General features: G+C 54.1%; 2 protein-coding genes across 2 annotated transcripts in view; one reads left to right on the top strand and one right to left on the bottom strand.

Moving 5' to 3' along the window:
* B4GALNT3 (beta-1,4-N-acetyl-galactosaminyltransferase 3) overlaps positions 1-11,395 on the top strand; it is a 106,169-nt gene extending 94,774 nt beyond the window's left edge. Inside the window, 10 exon segments of the mRNA XM_033223332.1 lie at positions 37-137; positions 436-497; positions 1,182-1,670; positions 1,673-1,979; positions 4,472-4,791; positions 5,511-5,664; positions 5,919-5,991; positions 6,407-6,560; positions 7,190-7,316; positions 9,205-11,395. Of these exon segments, the coding sequence (XP_033079223.1) occupies positions 37-137; positions 436-497; positions 1,182-1,670; positions 1,673-1,979; positions 4,472-4,791; positions 5,511-5,664; positions 5,919-5,991; positions 6,407-6,560; positions 7,190-7,316; positions 9,205-9,313 (1,896 nt within the window). The 3' untranslated portion in view covers positions 9,314-11,395.
* A 1,089-nt stretch (positions 11,396-12,484) lies between these two features.
* The window catches only part of NINJ2 (ninjurin 2), a 94,959-nt gene continuing 83,753 nt past the window's right edge, over positions 12,485-23,690 (bottom strand). Inside the window, 3 exon segments of the mRNA XM_033223330.1 lie at positions 12,485-12,866; positions 13,404-13,588; positions 14,166-14,397. Of these exon segments, the coding sequence (XP_033079221.1) occupies positions 13,422-13,588; positions 14,166-14,397 (399 nt within the window). The 3' untranslated portion in view covers positions 12,485-12,866; positions 13,404-13,421.

Genomic DNA, 23,690 nt, shown 5'->3' with positions numbered 1-23,690 from the left:
CTCTCTTACTCCTGCTGCTGATTTTTCCGCTTCCAGGTTCATCTGTCTTTTGTTTACCCCAATGACTATACCCGCCTGAGCCACATGGAGACCCACAACAGATGTTTCTACCAGGAAAACGCCTACTACCAAGACAGGTGAGAGACACGGAGTGGGGCAGGAAGGTGGCTTTGCAGGAGGCTCTGCAGGAGCCAGGAGAGCTGCCTGGACCAGAGTGGCCTTGGTGGCATCCCAGCTCGAGGAGTCTTGGCTCTTGCTCTTCTGAGTACTACACCACACACACACACACACACACACACACACACCGCTCACCCAGCCTCCTTCCTCCACTCCAGTCTGGTGCAAAACGTCAGACTCCTGCTGAGACTTCCAGCAGAGCCAGGGCTGAGCCCGCAGGGCACCTGGTGCCAGTGCACACCTCCCTTCCTCCTGCAGGTTCGGCTTTCAGGAGTACATCAAGATTGACCAGCCTGAGAATCAGGGACCGGAGCAGCCAGGTACAGAGTGACAGCTGAGGCGTCCAGGTCAGACTGAGAGGGGCGACCATGCTCTGTTTCCAGGGGAAGTTCAGACCATGCCAGCCCCGCCCCTGAGGAGCTCAGGATCCAAATCACATGACCTCTCCCTTCATACCCAAGGGAGTGGAGAGCATGACTCTTGCCTCTTCCATATCCAAGCACATGGGGAAAATGACACTATTTTTAGCAGCATGCTGGGGTCAGCTGGAGGAGAGTGAGAGCCCAGGGGAGGTTCCTTGGACTGCTGGAGGGGATCACTGTCCCTGGCGCACCATTTGGGAGGCTCTGGTGTAGAGAAGCACCGTCTTCTGGGGCCTTTCTTGGGGGATTAGGGCATGGCTGGAACCATCTGTTGGGTCCCTCAGGTGCTGTGCACCTGCCGAGCCTGTGCACCTGCTGAGCACGTGATGCTGTTTATCTCACTCAGTCTTCACACACCCATGGGAGACGCAGTATTATTCCCTTTGTGCAGATGAAGAAACTGGGGTTAACTGAAGTTGAGTACCTTGCCCAGGGTCACACAGTCAGTGATAGATTAGAGCCTGGATTCAACCCCAGTCTGGAGCCCCATGGTGCCTCACACATATGATCATCCTCTGTCTTGTATGTCTTGTTTGGAAAGGGCTGGAAACTCCTGACATGAGGAATGGTTGTTATTAACAGCAGGTCTTGAGCAAAGCCTAGAAGAGTCCCAGTATGGGGAAGGGGCCGAGAAGACTCCTGCCTCCAACGACCAGAATGCCGGGATGCTCGGCGGAAGACGGACAGCAGCCTCCACCCCGGAGCAAGAGGTCACCGACTACCACCTCCGAAGCCTGCGGAAGCTCCTGGCTCAGCCTCGGGATGGCCTGCTGGCCCCCTTCACACGGAACTCCACGGCGTCCTTCCCAGGGAGGACCAGCAACATTCCAGCGCAGCAGCCAGAGAAGAGGAAGCGAAAACCCGGCCTTGAGCCCAGCCAAGATTCACCCTATTCTGACAAGTGGCCTCCTGGGCACCCTGCGAAGAACCCGCCTCCGATGCGGGGGCCCTGGCCCAAGCCCGCCGGTGACAGCCCCGGGAAGACTCTGGAGCAGTCTCAGTGGCTGAACCAGGTGGAGTCGTATATCGCAGAACAGAGGTGGGGCGACAGGATGCAGCCTCCGGCCCCAGGAGGGGCTGGCACGGGGAGGAGGAAGTGGTGGCAGCCGCAGGCCAGGAAGGACAAGTAGAGGGAGAGGAAGAGGGGGAAGAAGAGGAAGAGGAAGAGGATATGAGTGAGGTGTTTGAGTACGTACCTGTGTTTGACCCGGTAGTCAACTGGGACCAGACCTTCAGTGCCCGGAATCTCGACTTCCAAGCCCTGAGGACTGACTGGATCGATCTGAACTGTAACACGTCTGGCAACCTGCTGCTTCCAGAGCAGGAGGCTCTTGAGGTCACGCGGGTCTTCTTGAAGAAGCTCAACCAGAGAAGCCGGGGGTAAGGTAAAGGGCTCTCCTGGGGCCAGCTGGCCTGGAAGGCAGGGGCCTAGGGACGGGGAGCGGGTTCTCCCTGCTGCAGAAATAGCTGGAACTTTACCCCCAACTCAGGTCCCTGGGAAGGACAAGTGCCCGGGGCCCCTGTCCCTGGAGAGGATCTTGACCAGGCAGGTCTTTGTCCCACCGTTAGGCAAGGGTCTGAAGTCCTTGGGTGCCTGGCCCAGGACATGTGTTGAGGACTGGAAGGACGTGGTCAATGAGAGCCCCTCCTCCAAGGAAAGAGTTGGCAAATAGACAAACAGGCAAACAGAGACTAAAAAATACAAATGAAGACCCTGCCTATGGGCTGGAAGGGCTAGGGCGTGATGCCTGACTGGAGTACTTTGTTTTTCATTCCGCACCCATTCATCCAACCAGTCAGCATGTTTTATGATAAAATGTATATACCATTAAAATCACCATTCTAGGGTGTACCTTTCAGTGGTTTTAAAAGTGTGTTCACAGTGTTGTGCAGCCATCACCATTGCCAAATTCCAGAACATTTTCGTCACCTTTGAAAGAAACTATGTTAGCCGGACGTGGTGGCTCACGCCTGTAATCCCAGCACTTCGGGAGACCGAAGCGGGCAGATCACTTGAGGTCAGGAGTTTGAGACCAGCTTGACCAACATAGTGAAACCCTGTCTCTACTAAAAATACAAAAATTAGCCAGGCATGATGGTACACACCTGTATCCCCACCTACTTGGGAGGCTGAGGCAGGAGTTGAACTGAGATTGCACCATTGCACTCCAGCCTGGGCGATAGAGCGAGATCCTGTCTCAAAAAAAAAAAAAAAGAAACCATATATGTTAGTGGTTACTTCCCATTCCTCCTCTTACCCCCAGTAGTATCTGGCAATAACTACTTTCCTTTCTAGCTCTGGATTTTCCTATTCTGGACATTTTATACAAATAGAACCATATTATATGTGGCCTTTATATTTGGCTTTTTGTGTTTAGCAGAAAGTTCACTTAGCAAAAGTTTCCTTCATGTTGTAGAATGTCTTAAATGCAGCCGGGCACGGTGGCTCAAGCCTGTAATCCCAGCACTTTGGGAGGCCGAGACGGGTGGATCACGAGGTCAGGAGATTGAGACCATCCTGGCTAACACGGTGAAACCCCATCTCTACTAAAAAATACAAAAAACTAGCTGGGCGAGATGGCGGGCGCCTGTAGTCCCAGCTACTCGGGAGGCTGAGGCAGGAGAATGGCGTAAACCCGGAGGCGGAGCTTGCAGTGAGCCGAGATGGCGCCACTGCACTCCAGCCTGGGCGACAGAGTGAGACTCCGTCTCAAAAAAAAAAAAAAAAAGAATGTCTGAAATGCTTGATTCCTCTGTGTTGCTGAGTGATATTCTATTGTATGGACAGACTACATTTTGTGTTTCCATCCATCAGTTGAAGGACATTTGGGTTGTTTCTACTTTTTGACTCTTACAAATAAAATGCTGCAATGAACATTCATGCATAAGCTTTTATGTGAACATACTTTCAGTTATCTTGGGTATATATCTAGGAGCAGAAGTTCTGGGTCATATGGTAACTCTGTTTAGCATGTTGAGGAACTGCCCCTCTGCTTTTCAAATCAACTGCATCATTTCACATTCCCATCAGCAGTGTATGAAGATCCCAGTTTTTCTACGTCCTTATCAACACTTATTCCTTTTCATTTCATTGGTTTTGTTTTATTTATTTATTTATTTATTTTATTTATATATTTTTTTGAAATGGAGTCTCGCTCTGTCTCCCAGGCTGGAGGGCAGTGGTACAATCTCAGCTCACTGCAAGCTCCGCCTCCCGGGTTTACGCCATTCTCCTGCCTCAGCCTCCCGAGTAGCTGGGACTACAGGCGCCCGCCACTTCGCCCGGCTAGTTTTTGTATTTTTAGTAGAGACGGGGTTTCACCATGTTAGCCAGGATGGTCTCGATCTCCTGACCTCGTGATCCGCCCGCCTCGGCCTCCCAAAGTGCTGGGATTACAGGTGTGAGCCACCGCGCCTGGCCTTGTGTTTTGTTTTAGATAGCCATCCTGATGAGTATGAAATGGTATCACCTTGTGGTTTTGATTTTTATTTCTCTACTGACTAATGATTTAGAGCCAACCAATTGACATTTATCTTATAACTGCTTTTGTCTCATGGAATGTTGATTCGACCATTTTTATTGAGGTTTCTCAAGGAACCTCTTCAGTGTTGACCCCTCTTACCTCATGTGCTTAGAATCTTGGAGCTGTGAAAGACCTTCGAGATCATCACAGTTCGGTAGGTACGTTTTTAAAGACCGAGGCAGCGAACGCTAGAGAGATTGCGAATCTTGCCTGAGGCCCTAAACCAGTGGCAAAGCTGGGACAAAAACCAGGGTCTCCCGACAATTAGCCTTGCAGGCTTCTGACACAATATGCTACCCTCACAGTGTGGAAAGGAATTATTCAACCTCCCCACGCTTTCTGCCGTAGGAGGTACCAGCTACAGCGTATTGTGAACGTGGAGAAACGTCAGGACCAGCTGCGTGGGGGCCGCTACCTCTTGGAGCTTGAACTGTTGGAACAAGGCCAGCGCGTGGTGCGGATCTCGGAGTATGTGTCTGCGCGAGGCTGGCAGGGCATCAACCCAGCTGGTGGGGAGGAGGCTGAGGCCCGGAACCTGCAAGGCCTGGTCTGGGACCCACACAGCCGTCGGAGACAGGTCCTGAATACCCGGGCCCAAGAACCCAGGCTGTGCTGGCCCCAGGGTTTCTCCTGGAATCACCGAGCCGTGGTCCACTTCGTTGTGCCTGGTGAGCCTCGAGCCGAGCCTCGGCATTCTCAGGGAAGGGTCCTGGCACTGTCGGGAGCGCCCACATCTGCTTTTACTGAGTTGATCCCATAAGCATCATTCTGAGAAAGAGCACCTTATGGTCGAGGAAACTGAGGCTCACAGCAGGAAAGTCACTAGTTTAAGGTTATGTGGCTAGTAAATGTTGGTGCTAAAAACAAACCCTGCCTCATAGGCCAGTGCTCGCTCTGTCACACTGGGTTTCAGGGTTGGGTTTGATGACTGGGGCTGCTATCATGGGGGATGATCATTGGTCTGGGGAAGTAAGACAGGGAGAGTACTTAATGAAGTGATTAGCAGGGTTTTATATGAGAAGGAGGCACATACAACAGGCGGGAGTGTAACAATGGAGATAGCACGATGGGGATAGGACAGGTAACGGTTTCACTAGTAGAACATGGCAGGGCTCCTGACGATGAGCCCCAGCCAAGGCCTTCCTGTGGGCCCCCTGCCTGGGAGGAGGGTACGTGGGGAGCAGGATGCAGAGGCCCCCTTAACTGGTGAGCACTCCCTCTGCCTCGTGTCTCTGTGGTGCATTGCTAATGGTTTTGCAGAGTTGCACTGTCCCCTCAGCCGAGGTCTGATGGGCCCTCCTGACTCACGTGGGAACTGGTGAGTTCCCTCATCGGCTCATCTTTGCCTTGTCTGCGTTTCTCTCTCCTGCCTGGCCCCCTGGGGTAGTGAAGAACCAGGCACGCTGGGTGCAGCAATTCATCAAAGACATGGAAAACCTGTTCCTGGTCACCGGCGACCCACACTTCAACATCATCATCACTGACTATAGCAGTGAGGACATGGATGTTGAGATGGCACTGAAGAGGTCCAAGCTGCGGAGGTGAGGGGACCACCGGCCAGGGGGGTGGCGTGGGCCACGTCTGTCCTAAAGTCCTAGGGCTGCTGGGTCCAGGGGAGAGTCAGGAGTCCTGCCCAGCCTTCCTCATTCCTAGTCTCCAACTTTTCCCAGAGGGCTCACCTGCCCATAATCCCTTCCCGGGAGCACACATCATCTCTATTCTATGCCTGCCAACTTCCTCCAGGGGACCACCACAGCTGAGTCCTGACACTCAGCCCTCTCTCCCCTTCCTGCAGCTACCAGTACGTGAAGCTAAGTGGAAACTTTGAACGCTCAGCTGGACTTCAGGCTGGCATAGACCTCGTGACGGTAAAGGGCCTGGATGGGGCTTGCAAGATGGAATTAAAGGCTGGTTAAGAGGTAGACATTTGGGGTGTATGAGGTGGTGAGCCCCTCAGGGAGGACAGGAGTGAGGACACAGGAGCGCCTCTCTGCTGTGCTGCAGGCCAGTGCGGGGTTGGGACCAGCAGATTGCAATGGAGCATTTACCCTGTTGTCCAGGGTCCTTGGAGCCCATAAAGAGTGGGGAGGAGTCAGAATTCACTCTGTTGGTTAAGAACTGTGCTCCGACGTTCAGCACTGTGGATCTCTGCCCAGCCGTTGGTTTTGTGGGAGTTTGTGAATCACTTCAATAGGGAAGACTCCGAGGCTTCTCCTAGAGGGTGGCCTGACCGCCCAGCTCTGGTCTGCGGGGTCTGCTGACCCTGCCCACTTCTGTCCCCAGGACCCACACAGCATCATCTTCCTCTGTGACCTCCACATCCACTTCCCAGCTGCAGTCATCGATACTGTTCGGAAGCACTGTGTGGAGGGGAAGATGGCCTTTGCTCCCATGGTGATGAGGCTGCATTGTGGGGCCACCCCCCAGTGGCCTGAGGGTGAGCCCTGCTCAGACTGGGGAGGGAGGAAAGAATTCCCTGATCTTGGCTCCTAACTCCAGAGCTGGGAGCAGTCCTATCTGTGACTGTCAGCATCCTCCTCCCCTGCCCCTCCCTGCCCTCCTGTGGCCTTCACTCCCCTGGAAAACTCACCAGACAGGGTCCCCTTGGGCTGAGCTGACAGCCACACAGCAGGTGCAGCAGTGCACACCTCCTGCCTCGTCTTCTTCATTCGTTCATCACATGTTTACTAAGCACTGCTGTGTGCCAGATGCTATGCCCTGTGAGGATCCAAAGATGGAAAGGCAGGCTCCCTGCCTGTGGGAAGGGAAATGGGCAGGTAAACGGACACACAGCTGTGTCTTCAGTGGCTGCCACTGTCCGATCCCTTTGTGGGGCCGTCGTCAGCCCGTGGGCACAGTCTGGAATCACTGCTGAGTCCTGAACCTTAGTTAGGGGGTTTTCCTCCAAAACAGGCAAAGTACTTGTTCAGCTAAGACAGTTTTCAGCCTCCCCCACCCCCAGCCTCTGACTTTCAGAAGAGGCTCTAGGCACACAGCCTGGGAGCCTCCTTCCTTCCTCCTCCTGGTCTCTGGCTCATCTCACCCGAAGCTCCTGTCTGTCCACAGGCTACTGGGAGGTGAATGGGTTCGGGCTGCTTGGCATCTACAAGTCTGACCTGGACAGGATTGGGGGCATGAACACCAAGGAGTTCCGAGACCGCTGGGGCGGGGAAGACTGGGAGCTGCTGGACAGGTGACTGGGAAGAGGAGGGCATCCACGAGGCCTGGGAATTCCGTCCCTTCAGGCGCTCTAGGCAGGCAGCCTGGCCGTCCCCCTCGGCTGCGGAGTCCCAGTGCGCGGTAAAGAGCATTGAACTCGGAGGACGCCCTCAAATCGCTGGCCTCGCTGGGACTCAGTTTCTCTATTAGAGAGGTGTGATTCGCCCTCTGTCTGTGTCACAGAGTTGGTGTGAAAATTAACATGCCTGGTACACTGTGTAGCAGGTATATCGAGTGTAGACATAAACCGTAACGTTCTCAGCACCAAGCAGGGCACTGTGGGAGAGACTGCGTCCTCCCCGGCCCGAGGGTAGTGCACCTCCCTCAGCTGCCGAGCGGGGAGCCCAGAGTTGTGGGGATGGATAAGCAGACCTGACAAAGGTCAGGAAAGACTTGGGGGCCAGCAGAAGAGACAGTGGAGACCACTAAAGGGCAAGAGGATATCCAGGAGGTGCCGAGTCATGAGACACCAAGGGACCCGGGGGTTTGGAGCAGGAGGAAAGGGCCAATGAGAGGAAAAGCCTCAGAGGAGGACAGAGTACAAGCTGCTGCCCTGGCAGGTGGACAAGGAGAGCAAGATTGGGCGGGGACACCAGGCCATGGGTGCTGAGGAGGCGGAGGCCATTCTGTGTGAGGTTCCTCTTTCAAGAAAAGTGCTGCCAAGAGAAGGGGCAGAGAGAGGATGCCACCTTGAGATCTGAGCCTATGGGGAGGGAGCAAAGGAGAAGGGAGGGTACCCTTCAGAAGGCTCTAAGTGCTGGAGCAGCGTCTACAGGAGGTGGACAGGGCAAGGTCAGGAGCACTGGGGACAGAACCTTGACACGAAGATGCTCACTGCTTCTCGAGAGGCAGGACAAAATGCATCCACCAGGTACCAGGTCCCTATACTTGGCAGGCCATCCACATCCGTTACCTTGTTTGTTTCTCCCCAGACCTCAGTGAGGTGGGCGTCATGATCTCCGTTTTCCAGATGGCAAGACTGAGTCTTGAAGAGAAGCTGATAACTTGCGCCAAATCTCACTCACTAAAGTGTTGGAGGCTTAAAAACTAGGTCTATTATTTTTTCCCGTTGAGGGAAGAAAGAAAAGGAGGGTGACAAACTAAGAGAATTTGAGGTGAAAAGGGGGAAGTTAAAGGAACTTAAATAACTGGGATCTCATAAAAAGGGTCTTAGATCAAAGGAGCCCCCAAGGCCGCTGGAGGCCTTGATTTGGGAAGCCAGGTCCAGCAGTCACCTCCACCTTGATCTTTGTGCTGGGCTTTTGCTGCGATGCACGGCTCCCATACAGCCCTGAACCTCCTGCCTTTTTGGAGGCTCAGGAATCCAGTTCGGCCACTCTCGGCCCTGCCAGAAGTGCAGGCCTCCCTGTGGGAGGAACACCCTGCAGGCTGTGCATGCAGAAAAGGCGTGGGGAGGGCCTGGGCGATGTCCCGGTGCAGCCCTGCCTCCCTCCGTCTTGACGTGTCCCCTGGAGGTGCCAGTTGTGGGGCACTCAGTGTGCCAGGAGCTGTGCTGAGCCCTCAGCATCCATCCTTCTCGTCTTCACCATCTCTGATGTGTATGTAGTATGTCCACGGTCATGATAGATAGAATTCTCTATCACACATTATCTTCTCATTACACATATGTGATCATCATCCTCCTTCTGGAGATGAGCAGACAGGCTCTGAAAGAAGGCATGACTTACCCAGTCATGCAGCTGGATCCAAACCCAGGCCGCCTGGCTTCAAAGCCCACAGCCTTCCACTCCACCTGCCTTCCCTGCCCCGTGGGGAGCGAGCAGAGGGTCTGTGGTAGAGGCAGAGGGGCCCCCAGCTGCCTCCTGTGCTTTTGTTGGCTCATCTGGCTCCTCCTCCTTCAGGATCCTCCAAGCGGGCCTGGAAGTGGAACGGCTGTCCCTCAGGAATTTCTTCCATCACTTCCATTCCAAGCGAGGCATGTGGAGCCGCCGCCAGATGAAGATGCTGTAGCCGGAGGGTGTCTGCTGGGCCCAGCACTCCCTGCTCCTGGATTAGCAGCAGTTCCCCAGGGCCCTACTGCTGTTCAGGGATGGGGAGTGGGGCGACGGCTGGTCCCCAAGAGGCCTCGAAGCTGACAGCCCACTCCACCTGGAGCTGTCCCCTCACAGAGGCAGGTTCCAGGGCTCCTGTCTCTGCTTCCTGGGCCTTCAGGAGGGAGGAATTTGAGAGAGAGGCCAGGAGGGGCCACCTGCTCAGCTGAGAATGAGGACAGCTCCTGAGAAGGACCGGTCAGGAAGGAGAGATCTGGCTGAGCGACACCGTCTTTATCCATGAAGGTGCACGCCCGTATCCACCAAGCGCTCCTCACACCAAGCGCTGACCACCAGACAGTCTTCTAGTGGACATATTTTATTGGGGGGTGGGGATTTTTAAAACAGAAAACCAAAACTGCTGTCCAGAGCTGGGGTGAGGCTGCCACTGAGGGACTGTCCCCACATGCAGACCTCACACCCACTCCTATGTCCCTTGGGCATTGTCCCTGGCTGCGGGGCTGGTCCCACGTGGGGCAGTTCTCTGCTCCACCCCGGGCTCGTGCCTTCCAGAGACACACATCTCCCAGTAGCCACCAAACAGCTGGCCACTGATTAGGGCATTAACCTTCTCTGGATGGCTCACTTCAGACCAGAAGCACAGAACGAGCTGTTTCTGGTGCTTGGGCACTGGGAGGTGGGGAGCTGGCGGGCAGTGGGCTTGCCACTCCCTGGCACTGGACATTCAGGCCTGCAGAACAGGCAGGGTGATGAAGGCAGGGCAGAGAAGCCCTTTCTCTTCCCGGCGTGCCTGTGGGCAAAGCCTCCAGAGAGGACGCGGAGAAGAGGTAAAGAGAATGTGGACGTATCTGTCAGTTTCCTTAGACCAGAAGCGGGTGGGGGCCGGACAGAAAGGGATGAAAAGGGAAGTGGAAGCTGTGAGTCTCACAGTCCAGCTCTGCTGCAGACCTTCTCTTCTACAGGGAGAGCCCTGGCCCCCCGGCCTTGAGTGGAAGAGGAGGAAAGGGTGTATGGGGGTGAAACCCTGGAGCAGGGACCAGGGAGCAGGATGAGAAGGGTGCAGGAGGAGAAGGGCGCAGGATGAGAGGTTTGGGGAGGTGAGGACGCTGCCCTGAGATATCCCCTGGAAGCAGGGAGAGGAGTGGGGGCAGGAGGAACTGAAGGGTGGGGCGGTTTCAGGGAAAATAGCCCTTGGCCTTTTTAGTCTACGCCACCCTTTCTGTCACCTGGTGACCTTGTACTTCTCTTGCACTAATACCCCCGGTGCGTTTGTGGCTGGGGGTTTTTCTGTTGCTGCTGCTGCCTCCGCCACTGCTGTGAATTTGTCCATGGTGCATCGGACGCTGGATCTTGAACTCCAGAGTCTGTTTAGGGAGGTGAGCACAGGGCTTGGGGAGGGGTGGCAGGGCCCAGAAGACCAGGCCACGGAGCCCCTGCTCCAGGCTGTGGCCGTCCAAACCACAGCACTGGAGCTACAGGGTCTGCCCAGCGGGCTCTGCATTCCCCGGGAGCACAAGTCTGGCAACGGGAGAATGGAGCCCGTGGAAAACCTTTTGGGGATCGGGGAGAATCCCTGCCTCCCTTTAAGGAATCATGAAGGACAAAGACTTTTGAGTTACAGGGTGTGGCTTAGGAAGGCCATACCTGCTCCCTGGGCTCTGGCGTTTTCTGTGCCCTGCTGAGGCCGACTGGCCGCTGGAGAAGGATCATGGGGCATAGGCTAGGGCTGCAGTTGGCCAGTGGGGCTGCCAGTTTCTGGGACCACTCTTGTCCTCGGGCATTGCACTGGAAGGCTGGAACCAGCCCAAACTGCCCGCCTGCTTCACTTCCAACGGCCAGGAGCCAGCCCAGCCTACCTGCCCACCACCCCTGCACCCTGGGCCAGTGCCTTGCATTTGATGTTTGTTACCTCCACACCATCTGCCTTAAGAGGAAGGGCCAGGTAAGGCCCCTACTCCCTAGAGAAATGTCTTGGGTAGGGGAGGGTGTGGGATGGTGGGAGGGGAAGCATTCAATACAGCAACTTCTTAGAAAACAAAAAGTGCTTGTCTTTTCCTGTTGCTCTTCACGGATGTAAAGGATTGGGCTGAGGGGCCCAGGTGAGCGTGCCAAGGACCCTCCCACGCCACCCTCCAGCCTTACCACAGGTGCCTACCGTGTGTGGATGGCCTTCTCTGTGCTGTGCTTTACTCAGGAAGAAGACAACATTGTTCCTTTCTGAGCAGCTCACTGTGTAATAGACTAGGCATTTTCTGTTTGGCAGATTAATGGAGGTTGGTGGTTTTAGCTGAGAAAAGCTATGGATGCCCTGGGTGGAGAAGGCTAGATATAAAGCCAGAATGGTTTGGTGAGCAACGGAGAGAAGCCAAGGAGTGGCTGCTTCTAAACCGGCAGACCGTCTAAAATCATTTCTGTTTGAGCTGGCAGTGCTCTGCTAATGCTTTGCAGGTGCAGATCTACCTTCCTCATTACATTTGGCCCAGGCAAAGGTTAAAGTGAGTTTGCAGTCCTTAAACACATGCCTAAGGGAAGCTGAGACTGAAAGCTTGAATAGCTTATAGCAGGTTCATGGAGAAGATTGTGCATGTGTGTGTCCATCTGCAGTGGACTCATCTACAGCAGACGCGGCAGATGACAATAAGCCCATCTGGACCAGGAACACTGTGGCTCTGAGCAGAACCCACAGAGGAGGGAGCAATTTAAAAGCCTTCCCGGCCGGGCGCGGTGGCTCAAGCCTGTAATCCCAGCACTTTGGGAGGCCGAGACGGGCGGATTACAAGGTCAGGAGATCGAGACCATCCTGGCTAACACGGTGAAACCCCGTCTCTACTAAAAATACAAAAAAAACTAGCCGGGCGAGGTGGCGGCGCCTGTAGTCCCAGCTACTTGGGAGGCTGAGGCAGGAGAATGGCGTGAACCCGGGAGGCGGAGCTTGCAGTGAGCTGAGATCCGGCCACTGTACTCCCGCCTGGGCCACAGAGCGAGACTCCGTCTCAAAAAAATAAAAAAATAAAAGCCTTCCCACCCTCCAGCCCTGGGGTTTGTTCTCCTGAGCCCTCTCCAAGGCACAGATGGAGACCAGTCTGGATGCCTGAGCCTGCAGGACTAGACAAATAAGTGGACTCAAGAGTGGATTTGAAGAAACCTTTATAGCTATAGATTCCATTTTACAGAAAGGGAAAACTGAGGCCTGGAGCAGAAGGAAGCAGTAGGGTAGAGTCAGAACCAGAGTCCTTAAGCTGGGCAGACGTGGCCTTCGACAGACATGCCTTAGGTCCAGCAATTGCTACCAGGGAGGTATGGCTGGCAGTACCTGCATCTGAGCTCAGGACTCCAGACCAAGATGGAAGTCCCTCAGACCAACCACAAAAAAATCACTTTTTAACTCAGGTGCTGTGGGTAGGGAGCAAGGGCAGCTATACCGTCCTTTCAGAAGCTCTCCTGGGCTGTGGAAAGTGCCCATGAGCCTGGCAGATCACGGAGGAAGGAGGTAGGAGTTCCAGGCCCAGTACCTGTTGGGGAAGCAGAGAAGAGGCAATGAGGAGGACCGGCCAGATCGGTACCCCTCAACCTCCAGTGTGCCCAGGGTGCACCTGGCCACCTTACACATGCACGTGCCTGCAGCCCTTCGGGAGCACAGCCTGAGATTCTGCATTTCCAGCAAGCTCCTGAGTGGTTTGTGGATGCTGCTGGCCCAGGGACCACAGTCAGTAGCAAAGGCTGCTAGACAATGGCAGGGAGAAATTCCCCGTCTCCACCTTTGCTCTTGCCGGAGGGGCAGAGTTAACCACTAATGGCATCGCCTTTACCCTGTCCCAGACCGTGGAAACCCTGAGCCTAAGAACCGAGAGCCACCCGTTAACACAGCAGTGGGGCTTTGTGCAGGCCTTGCTGAGGCCAGGCTCTTGCAGATCCCCTCCTTGCTCTCGGAGCTACAGGCCTTCCCCCTTTGTTTGGCAAGGGATCTGTTTCTTGCCCGAAAGCCCCAGAGGGGAGAGAAGGGCCGCCTGGGGAGCCCCTGGAGCTGGTGTTCCCCCATCCTCCCTCACCTGGGTCCCAGGCTGTATTCAGAGAGGATTTCTTGAGGCTCTGGCAGTCAGGAAGCCCGTCTTGTGTGCCCCAAAAGCTGTAATGAAAACATTGATGACCACGGTGAAGAAGACCAAGACGGTGGCCACATTGTTGAGCTGGTTGAGCCGCCACTGCTTTTCTACCTCATTCAGGTTCAGCCGTGCTGCAGGGAAGTGGAGTAGGGGGAAGGGTCAGAGATGGGGCCACAGCACGGAGCTGCCCCCACAACACCCACCAGAGTTTGGAGAGAAGGGCCCTTCAGAAACCCATGCGGCAGAAATCCAGGAAGGTGGTCGTCATCGGGCCGAAATGGCTCTGCCCTCGCCAACCAGCACATGGGGCACCCTCGTGTGCGTCATCCCACCAGGATTTGGGAACTTCAGCTGGGTCTTCTAAGTGTGGGGATGAGTGCTCACAGAAGAAGCGGGTGAGCAAGTGGGTGAGTGGCAGTTAGCGAGTGGGTGAGTGGCACAGTCACTCAGCAGGTGCTGTGGAGCGTCTGCTCCGTGGGATACCAGGAGATAGGACAGGGCGCCAGCCCTTGTGGGGTGGCGTGGGATACCAGGAGATAGGACAGGAAGTTGTTCTTTGGGCCTCTGTTAGCAGAGGGCGCACTGCAGGTCAGTGTGTGGTTGCAAAGCTGCATGCGCCAATGCAGGGTGGCCCAGGGAACACGGGGGACCTTTCTGCCGGCCGTAGGTGCCGAGGCAGAAGGCCTGACTGCGGGCTGGACTCCTCACCGATGACCACGAGCAGGACGCCAATGGCCACCTGCAGGAGCAGAGAGAGGCTGAGGAGGGTGACCAGGGTGATGTAGTAGTGAGAGGACGGTCCCTGCTCCAGCACTGCCTTCAGCCGCATGGCGTTGGACATGAACAGGGCCACGTCCAGCATGCTCTCCGCCACGCTCTTCTTGGTGGCATAATGGTTCAGGTTGATGGGCTGGTTCCTCCTGGGGTCGGAGCTTCCAGGCTGTAGGGGAGAGAGCACAGACTTACCAAGGGGGGCTCTGGAAGGGAAGAAGTTGACAAGTGGGAGACAGGAGAGAGGTTTTAAAGCTCTTTCCAAACCAGGTGGGAAGCTCAGGGCAAGTGACACCCTTCTCAGTTTCATGGCCTGATAAAATTAAGGGTTGGACTGGAAAATCCGTAAGCACCTCTGCACTCTGAAATGATGTCCTGTTGCAGTTGATACTTCCTGGAGAGCTGCCCCTTCCCTCACCCCTTCCCTCACCCCTTCCCTCACACCTTCACACACCTTCCCTCACACCTTCCCTCACACCTTCCCTCACCCCTTCCCTCACACCTTCACACACCTTCCCTCACACCTTCCCTCACACCTTCCCTCACACCTTCCCTCACCCCTTCCCTCACCCCTTCCCTTACCCCTTCCCTCACACCTTCACACACCTTCCCTCACACCTTCACACACCTTCCCTCACACCTTCCCTCACCCCTTCACACACCTTCCCTCACCCCTTCACACACCTTCCCTCACCCCTTCCCTCACACCTTCCCTCACACCTTCACACACCTTCCCTCACACCTTCCCTCACACCTTCCCTCACACCTTCACACACCTTCCCTCACACCTTCCCTCACACCTCCCTCACACCTTCGCACACCTGGCTGGAGAAAGCGGAAAGGGTTCTCTGCTGCTGGTAAAATGCACCTTCCTCATCCTATTCACTATTTTTCCTGGGCCAGGCCTCAGCTTTGGGCTGTTTTTCTTTTCCTTTGAGAGGAAAGCACTTGAGAAGACAATAAAAGGAGCTTGGTGGCTTCGGGTGAGATAGAGAAAGGCTCCTCCTCTCCATAACGCCGTGGCCTCCAAGGCAGGGTGCACAGCTCAGCGGCTGGTCATCGGCTGGATTTCCATCCCTCAGGAGCACTGGAGCTGCCACCCCGCTCAGGCACACACTGTCAGCATACACATGCATGCATGAGTGTGTACACACAGTAATGCATACTAGTTAAACACTCTTAATTCATTTTAATTATTACCTTTGGCTAGGATTTATTGAAGCATAATTTACATTCGATTTGATTTTGAAGTGTAAAACTAAAGCTTCTCAAGAAGCCACTAACTCCAAAAGACAGAATCACAATATAGGGCATGCGCTGTGGGCGTCTGGGTTCGGCCAAGAAATTCAGACTGGGCACCATGGCCAGGGGCAATCTGCAGTCACTCCAGAGTACTTGGAAAATTGATTTAGCAGTGCTGCTTGGAACAGATTGGGCCAGGAAGGGCTAGAAGCAGGGAGAGTCATTTAAAAGTTACAGTCTTGATTTAGGATTAGAGTGAAAAGGAACTGAAGTGGAGCAAGGTGAGAAAGGAAGGAATGGAGGACTTTGAAAGATGCTACAGCCTGGAGGTAGGGAAGATGACCCAGCAGATCACCATGACAGGACAGATACCTGCTGAGTGGGCACAGATGAATGGATAGATGGATGCATGCCGATATATGCACAGTGATGCATACTAGTTAAACACTCTTCATTTGTTTTTAATTTTTTTGGCTAGGATTTATTGAAGCATAATTTACATTTGATTTTGTTTCGAAGTATAAAGCGTCATGGATTAAGGGATGGATGGAGAGATTGGTGGGTGGATGGATGGATGGATGGATGCGTGGATGATTGGATGGGCAGGTCTCAGAGGGTCTGGAATGTTCCTTGTACTTCGTGCAACCCCAGTAAGTCGCTTCACTTCCCTGTACCTCATTACACAGAGGACAGTTGATTTACATACAGGCTAACTGATTTAGCCTGTCTCTCAGAACCTTTGGATTCTATGAGGATACCCTGCAATGAGGCCGGGTGCGATGGCTCATGCCCGTAATTCCAGCACTTTGAGAGGCCAAGGCAGGTGGATGACTTGAGGTCAGGAATTTGAGACTAGCCTGGCCAACATGGCAAAATCCCATCTCTACTAAAAATACAAAAAAATTAGCTGGGTGTGGTGGCACATGCCTGTAATCCCAGCTACTCAGGATGCTGAGGCAGGAGAATCACTTGAACCAGGAGGTGGAGGTTGCAGTGAGTGGAGATTGCGCCGTTGCACTCCAGCCTGGGCGACAGCTTTGTCTCAAAACAAAACTCTGAAATGCAGTGGTCTCCAGACTTTCTTGATAGTGTCATCTCAGCATTAAAAACTGTTTTGGCCATGCATCCTCAATACATGTACATTCTTCCATTATCAATTATACATCTTTTTATGGCACTTATATATAGTAAAAAGTAGAAACATTTGAGAGGATTACACAACATTCAATATAAATAGAAGTTTAATTTTCTTATCCTACAATATGGTCTTGGGCACTCGTCTTTGGAGACCCAGCTCTAATCCACATGCCTGGCTACAGATTGGACCAGTCCTCTCCTAGGCCAACAGAAGGGGGCCTCTCTTCCCCAGTCCTTCTCCTAAAGTTTGCCTTCAAAACTCAGCCTAATGTCTCCACACTGCTCTTCTCGCTTCCTTTCCGAGCTCCTGGCCCTTTGCTCTGTTTGCCAGGAGGGTGTGCACGCACAGACACATTCAAGAGACACAGGGTGGTCACGGGTGCTAACAGCACCTGCTCTGATGGAATCCCCCCTGGCAGCCTGTGCCCTACAGGCTGCTCCTCTCTGACTCTGTGGACCAGTCACTGGAGGATCAAGCACACAGGAGTGGCTCTTTCACTTTGACCACACTCCAGGCTGCTAGCTTCCTACACGGGGCAGTTCCCTGCACCTGGGTTGTTCAGTATCAAGATTCCAAGTGTCCTCAACTTCTGGTCGGGGCAGGACTCGCCGACGGTAATCAGGAGTGTGCACTTTGGCCAGTGGAGCAATTTAAACACTTCCCCTGGGAGACTAGAATGGAGACCAGTGGGTAGCATTCATTCAATAGGTTGAGTGTACATGCCAGGCGGTGCTTGGGGCTGTGAGGGAGGACCCCAATGCCGAACAAGGCATAGTTGCTGCCCCTTCCTGGGATCCTGGGTAAGCACTGGGCCACAGGCTGCTCCCAACAGGCCCTGGCAAGCTCCTTTTGACGGCCACCAAAATCAGGCTGCGGTCCGGGGCCCACAGAAATAAGGAAAACGTCCGTAGGCACGAAAGGAATGGAGTGCTCACTATCTCTCCACTGTCTTCCTTTGTGTTTGATTTGGCTGGTGCTGGGGGCAGCCAGTGAGGTTGGAGGAGGTAGGGATAGAGGGCGAGTGAGGAGCTTCGAGGACTTGGGAGGCCACACACAGCATTCAGGGCCTTTGGAAATCCAGTTCAAGCAAGGCCGGCTTGTCTAGGGCCAGCTGGCCTGGTTGGTTAGGGCCAGGGATCCCAGGGCCAACACTCCACAAAGGCCCATGGTCACTGTCAGCACCAAGGCGGCAACCTGTGGCCATAGCCCGTTTGGTGAAGGTTTGTCCTCGGTCCCCAAGAGCACTCATTAGGCAAGAGAGTCTCACCCCCTGCCCCCAAATTCAAAGTGCCTCTGCCCAGGCTCAACTGTGCCCCATGGCCTCCCTGCCCCATGACTGTGCCACCCCTCCTCTTGCCCATCCTCCAGTTTGTCCAGTAGCAGCAAGCTTTGCCCTTTCTCCTCCTTCCTGGTCTAGCTTAGAGGAAGACAGACCCCCTTCCCCCCAAATTTGTTTGTTAACAGTGAACAAAACCTTAAACCCAAACCTCTGGTGGGAGGTGCTGAGCATTGACCAGTTAGTGGGGGAAGAGGCGGCAGTGGGTGGAAGGGGTGAGTACTTGGGCGACACAGGTCTTCCCAAACCTCTCTGGAAAGTATTGCTATTTGTAAGGTTTAACAGAGCTGGTTGGCTTTTGTTGTTAAATTAATCTAAAAGCCATTGTCTCACAGAGAATGTGAGGCTCGCAGTGTGTTCAGGGGGTGCGCCTCACCCTTTCCTCTCTCTGAGGCCGACTCAGGACTGCCTTGAACTGCGGGTGCTGGGCGGGGTCTCTGCCCCGCAGGTGCCAGTTCTCCGAGTGTCCACACGGTGGCGCGCAGGGTCCGGGGAAGCGACGGGACCGGTGTCTCCAGCCCGGGGAACCCACGCGCAGGACGAGGGAGTGTGAAACCTGGAGCCCTCCGAGGCCCGGGACAGGAGCCTCGCCCGCAAGTCCGAATGAGCCGAACTAAAACGCACCAAACACGTGTGTCAAGCCAGAGTTCAAGAATCAACCAGAGCTGAAGTGGAGCCACGTGGGGTGGGGAGACGAGAAGGGCGGGGCCTCCGGCGCCACCTGCAGCCCGGGGCCGGCGCATGGAAGGGCCGGCAGAGGCCCTGGACCTGGGTGCCTGGAAAGGGGTCGTTTCATTGCAACGTCTTTAAAAGCAGGGAACTGGTTTCTCTAATCCTTGCGGGCCAGTTTACGTGCAGCCCTGCTCAGAGGCAGAGGGATGGATGAAATGACCTGAGGGCCCTCCCTTATAGTGGGAGGAGCGGATCAGATAAAGCCCTAAATCCTGCAGGGGGCCATCCTTTCGCCCACAGCCAGGGACTGGGAGCAACTCCACAGGGACCAGGGTGACAGAGGCGTGGGGAGCGCAGCTGGGTGGCCCCCGCTCCTGCTCAGAGGAGCTGGCCCTTTAAGGCCAGGCCCAGGCGGGTCGGGAACAGAGACCCGGGAATGTGGGCTGGACTGAGGAGCAGAGCCACCCGCATGAGTCATTCGTGTTTCACCGGACTCTTCCCAGCTGGCTCTCGCTTGCCGCCCTCCCCTGGCCCTGGCCCTGGCCTCTGCGCCCTCCCTGCAGAGCTGGCCCGGGTGGGCTGGTGGCCTCCACCCGCCACAAGCACACAGGGCTCTGCCCACTCCTGGCTCCTTTCGTGTTGATCCTCGAGGAGCAGGGGACCGGTGGGCTAGGATTCCGGGCCCAACTCTGCCTCTGGGCCTGGCACTTTGGTGGTCAGTTTCCACATCTATAAAACTGGAGGAAAATCCTGTCTGTGGAGGGCAGAGGCCACGGACAGACAGAAGGACGGACAGAATCCAAACGGTTCCCATTTTCCCAGCCTGAGATCCCCCTCTCAATGAGGCTGGCTCTGGTCTCATTCTGCCCCACCCTGCTCACCCCTCCCCTGCCACTCAAGGGAAGCAGGACGCTGACCCAAGACTCATTGTTTTGGGCTCCCAGAGTCCCTGTTCCAGGCGCGGTTGCCTGTGGGAAAGGCTGCCCATCAAAATCTGCCCAACCGATGACACCCAGACGACAGACGGGGCATTTGGGGCGGCAGGAAGCTGGAGCACGGCGAGTGCAGGGAAGGTGGGAGTAGATCCAGAGTTTGATCTGGACGCCTCTGGGCCCCTGGGCAACAAGAGGGCATGGGTTTGGTGATTGGCATGGGATGAGGCAGGGGGGTGGGGGACACCACAGACCCAGCGGTTGCCAGTTTGCCCCATTCCTGGGCCTGCCCAGCACAGTCATTTTCCTCCCTCTTCCACACCCTCCTCTCTCGTTCCAGCTCAGACTTCCCTGTCACCTAGGCCTCTTGCCAAGTCCCAGCTCCTAAGGCTGGTGCAATTCCATCCCTTGAAGTCAAGGATTGCTTCATTGTTCTCCCAGACAGCCCTTTATCCCTTAATCCTTGTTGGCCTATATTTTTGTTTATTTACAGAACTTAGGTTGGATAGGAAAGGAATGTCTTTTTTGACAGAAAAGTAAACATGTTTTTACGTTGTTTATCGACAGTATGGTCAGTGGAGACCATAAGCTCCAACAGATCATTCTGCTCTTTCTTGGAAACAAGATTACAGGGCTGTTCTCCCAGAGGGCCATGGAGGTTGGGTAACCCCCAGAGTGGTAAGTAACTGCCCTACCAAAAAGCCATGGAGCCCACACATCAGTGTGTTTAGGCCCTGGGGCCTGTGGCAGGCAGCGTGTGTCCCAAGGGAAGGTGTAGGCTAGTGAGGGGGAGTTGTAGCAGCCTGGAGGGTGTCACCAAAGGCACCTTGACCACATTCCAGCTCTGCTTTAATGAGTGAACAAGGCGGGGCCCGGAACACTGGACTCCTTTTCTTATCTGTGAGACTGAAGGGACTGGAACACAGGCTTCCTTGGGTCCTTCCTAGCACGGAGTGGTCTAGGGATGGGAAAGCCGGCTCCGAGTGGAGAATCCCGGGGGCCGAGGACATCGCTGAGAGGCAGCTGCAGGGCATGGGTGACCCTCTCGAGTCATTCCTGCCAGCCCTGAGAAGACCCGCGTGGGAGCGTCCTGTGTGCCAGCTCACACTCAGGGCTACACACTAGACAGGCCCAGAGGAACAGGGGCCAGTGGCCCTTCTGGTGGCCTCTAAATGACCGACTGCCCGGGAAAGCCGGGCAGGGAAGGCCTCCCTGGAGAAGGAGACAGTGGCGACCTAGGCTTTTGGAAAGCTGATTTCTCACAAAGGGAAAGGTGGGTCCCAGCCTGGGAAGACTGATGTGTTCAAAGGAAGGGGCTTAAGTGAGCTTTTAATTCGGTGTCAGTCCCTTGTCAGAATTCAGCTGGGAAGGGTGCCTGGGCCTGTCCCGCTGTGCACACACATAGTGGGCTCTCAGTGCATGGGAACAATGGTGGTTCCCACCTACAGATGACATACCCTGTGCCTGGAACAGGGTTAAACACAGAACATGAGTCACCTTATGTAGTCCTCACAACAGTTCTGCAAAGTAGGTGAGGGTATCGTCATCACAGTTGAGAAAATAGAGGCTCAGAGAGACTAAGTAACTTGCCCACGATCACACAACACAGTTTTTAATTCCAATCCTCTATGGGCCGGAGCCTGTAATTTTTATTTATTTAATTAAATTAATTAATTTATTTATTTTTGAGACAGAGTTTCACTCTTGTTGCCCAGGCTGGAGCACAATGGCACAATCTTGGCTCACTGCAACCTCCCCCTCCTGGGTTCAAGCAATTCTCCTGCCTCAGCCTCCTGAGTAGCTGGGATTACAGGTGTGCACCACCACGCCTGGCTAATTTTTGTATTTTTAGTAGAGACAGGGTTTCACCATATTGCCCAGGCTGGCCTCGAACTCCTGACCTCAGGTGATTCACCTGCTTCGGCCTCCCAACGTACTGGGATTATAGGCATGAGCCACCACGCCAGGCCCAGAGCCTGTAATTTTCACCCTTACTCTACTGCCCCCGAGAAGTAGAAGACATACTTCCTACTCCAAGGAGTTTAAGATCTAAAGATAAACACATGCAGCCTGGCTGGGTGTGGTGGCCCATGCCTAGACTCCCAGCTATTTAGGAGGCTGAGACAGGAGAATTGCTTGAACCTCAGAGGTGGAGGTTGCAGTGGGACAAGATTGCGCCACTGTACTCCAGCCTGGGCAACACTGCAAGACACCGTCTCAAAGAAAAAAAACAGATAAAAAACAAAAACATATACAGCCTAAGATGAAAGAAGACTAGTCCCATAGGGTACACATGCACACTTACTAAGAGGAGGCATAACCTCTACCTAAGTGAAACTTGCCCGAGGCTTTCCTGAATCTGCAGTGGAGCTGTCTGCTGCTGCAAAAGGGGCACTAGACCCAAAGGCAAAAGGCTTGGGTTCAAACTGGTAAGAAGGGACCTGGGTGACTGGAAGAATAGGGTTGAGAGAGGGAATTTTATCTGTACCTTTTGAGTTTTGAACCGTGTGAATGAACTATCTTAAAAAATAAATTTGTGGCCGGGCAAGGTGGCTCACGCCTGTAATCCCAGCAGTTTGGGAGGCTGAGGCAGGCAGATCACCTGAGGTCAGGAGTTCGAGACCAGCCTGGCCAACATGATGAAACCCCGTCTCGACTAAAAATACAAAATCAGCTGGGTGCATGCTTATAATCCCAGCTACTTGGGAGGCTGAGGCAGGAGAATCCCTTGAACCTGGGAAGGCCGAGGTTGCAGTGAGTCGAGATGGTGCCACTGTACTCCAGCCTGGGTAACAAGAGCAAAACTCTGTCTCTAAAATAAATAAATAGGCCAGGTGTAGGGGGAAGTTGTAGTGAGCTGATATTGTGCCACTGTACTCCAGGCTGGGTGACAGAGCGAGACTCCATCTCAAAAATAAATAAATCAATAAATTGGTAACAAAAGCAAATACACACTCTGCTATGGCCTGAATGTGCCCCCTGAAGTTTGTGGGTTGGAAACTTAATCCCTGCTGTAATAATGTTAAGAGGCAGTCAGGTCATGAGGGCTATGCCCTCATTTATGCATTAATGCCATTATCATGGCGGCGGGTCAAGTCATCTCAGGAGTGGGTTCCTGATAAAAAATAATGATGATAATAATAATAAATAAAAGATGATCTTGGCTTCCTTCCTCTCTCTTGTGCTTGCGAGCTCTCTGGCCCTGCCACCTTCTACCAGGGAAGGATGTGGCATGAAGGCCCTCACCAGATACCAGTGCAATACTCTTAGACTTCCCAGTCTCCAGAGCCATGAGCCAAATAAACTTCTATTGTTTATAAATTACCCAGTCTCAGTTATTCTGTTACAGCAACACAAAACAAACCAAGGCATACCCTGCAAAAGGCCAGTGGTTAAAATAAACTTGTTAAAACAAAACCGAATTTATGACTTCATCTCACCCAGACCCTAGCTGGTCCTTCTCTGAAGTGGGAATAATATCTGCCCTGTCTAGCACAAAGGGCTGCTAGAAAGATCAATAGGATAATGTGGGTGAATGTGCTTTGAAAACTGTGAAGTATTAAACAAATATGAGACGAGAGGGAAATCTATTCCACACAGGATTATACTCCCACGTGTGGGCCTAGAGGCATTTTAAATACTGTGTTGTGACTCAGGGCCCGTCCCAGCCCCAATTTCGAAGTAGTCACCATTTATGGTCCTAACAACTTCCACTGTGTTTGACGTGCCTCCTGTACCCATTAGGCAGCCTCTCTCCTCACTCCTGCTGGCTCTCACCTTGGAGCCGCCAGCAGGAAGAGAAATGCTCACACAAGCCCGCCTGCATTGGGTCTCCAGGGTCATTGTTACTCAAGTGTAGTCCTCTCTCCTGGGGCCCCCACCCACCTCTCTAGCCTGGTCCCCAGCTCCTCCTCCCACCCCTGGAGAGCGAACCCTGTGCCAGACTCTGTGATGCTCAGACGTGCGGGGCCACACCAGATTACTCACTGTTCCCTGAACACACCCCACCCTTCCCAGCTGCTCCTGCTCTGCTCCGGGACTAAAGGCCTTTCTTTCTTCGCCATGCTCCCCCTGGGGAAAGCCTTCCCTCCTTTCTAGAACCTGTCCCCAAGTGCACTCCACCAAGGCCCTGTTTGAAAGAA

Source organism: Trachypithecus francoisi, unplaced genomic scaffold, assembly GCF_009764315.1.
Source record: "Trachypithecus francoisi isolate TF-2019V2 unplaced genomic scaffold, Tfra_2.0 Lachesis_group11, whole genome shotgun sequence".
NCBI lineage: Eukaryota > Metazoa > Chordata > Mammalia > Primates > Cercopithecidae > Trachypithecus > Trachypithecus francoisi.
This window is presented reverse-complemented; position numbering and strand designations above follow the sequence as displayed.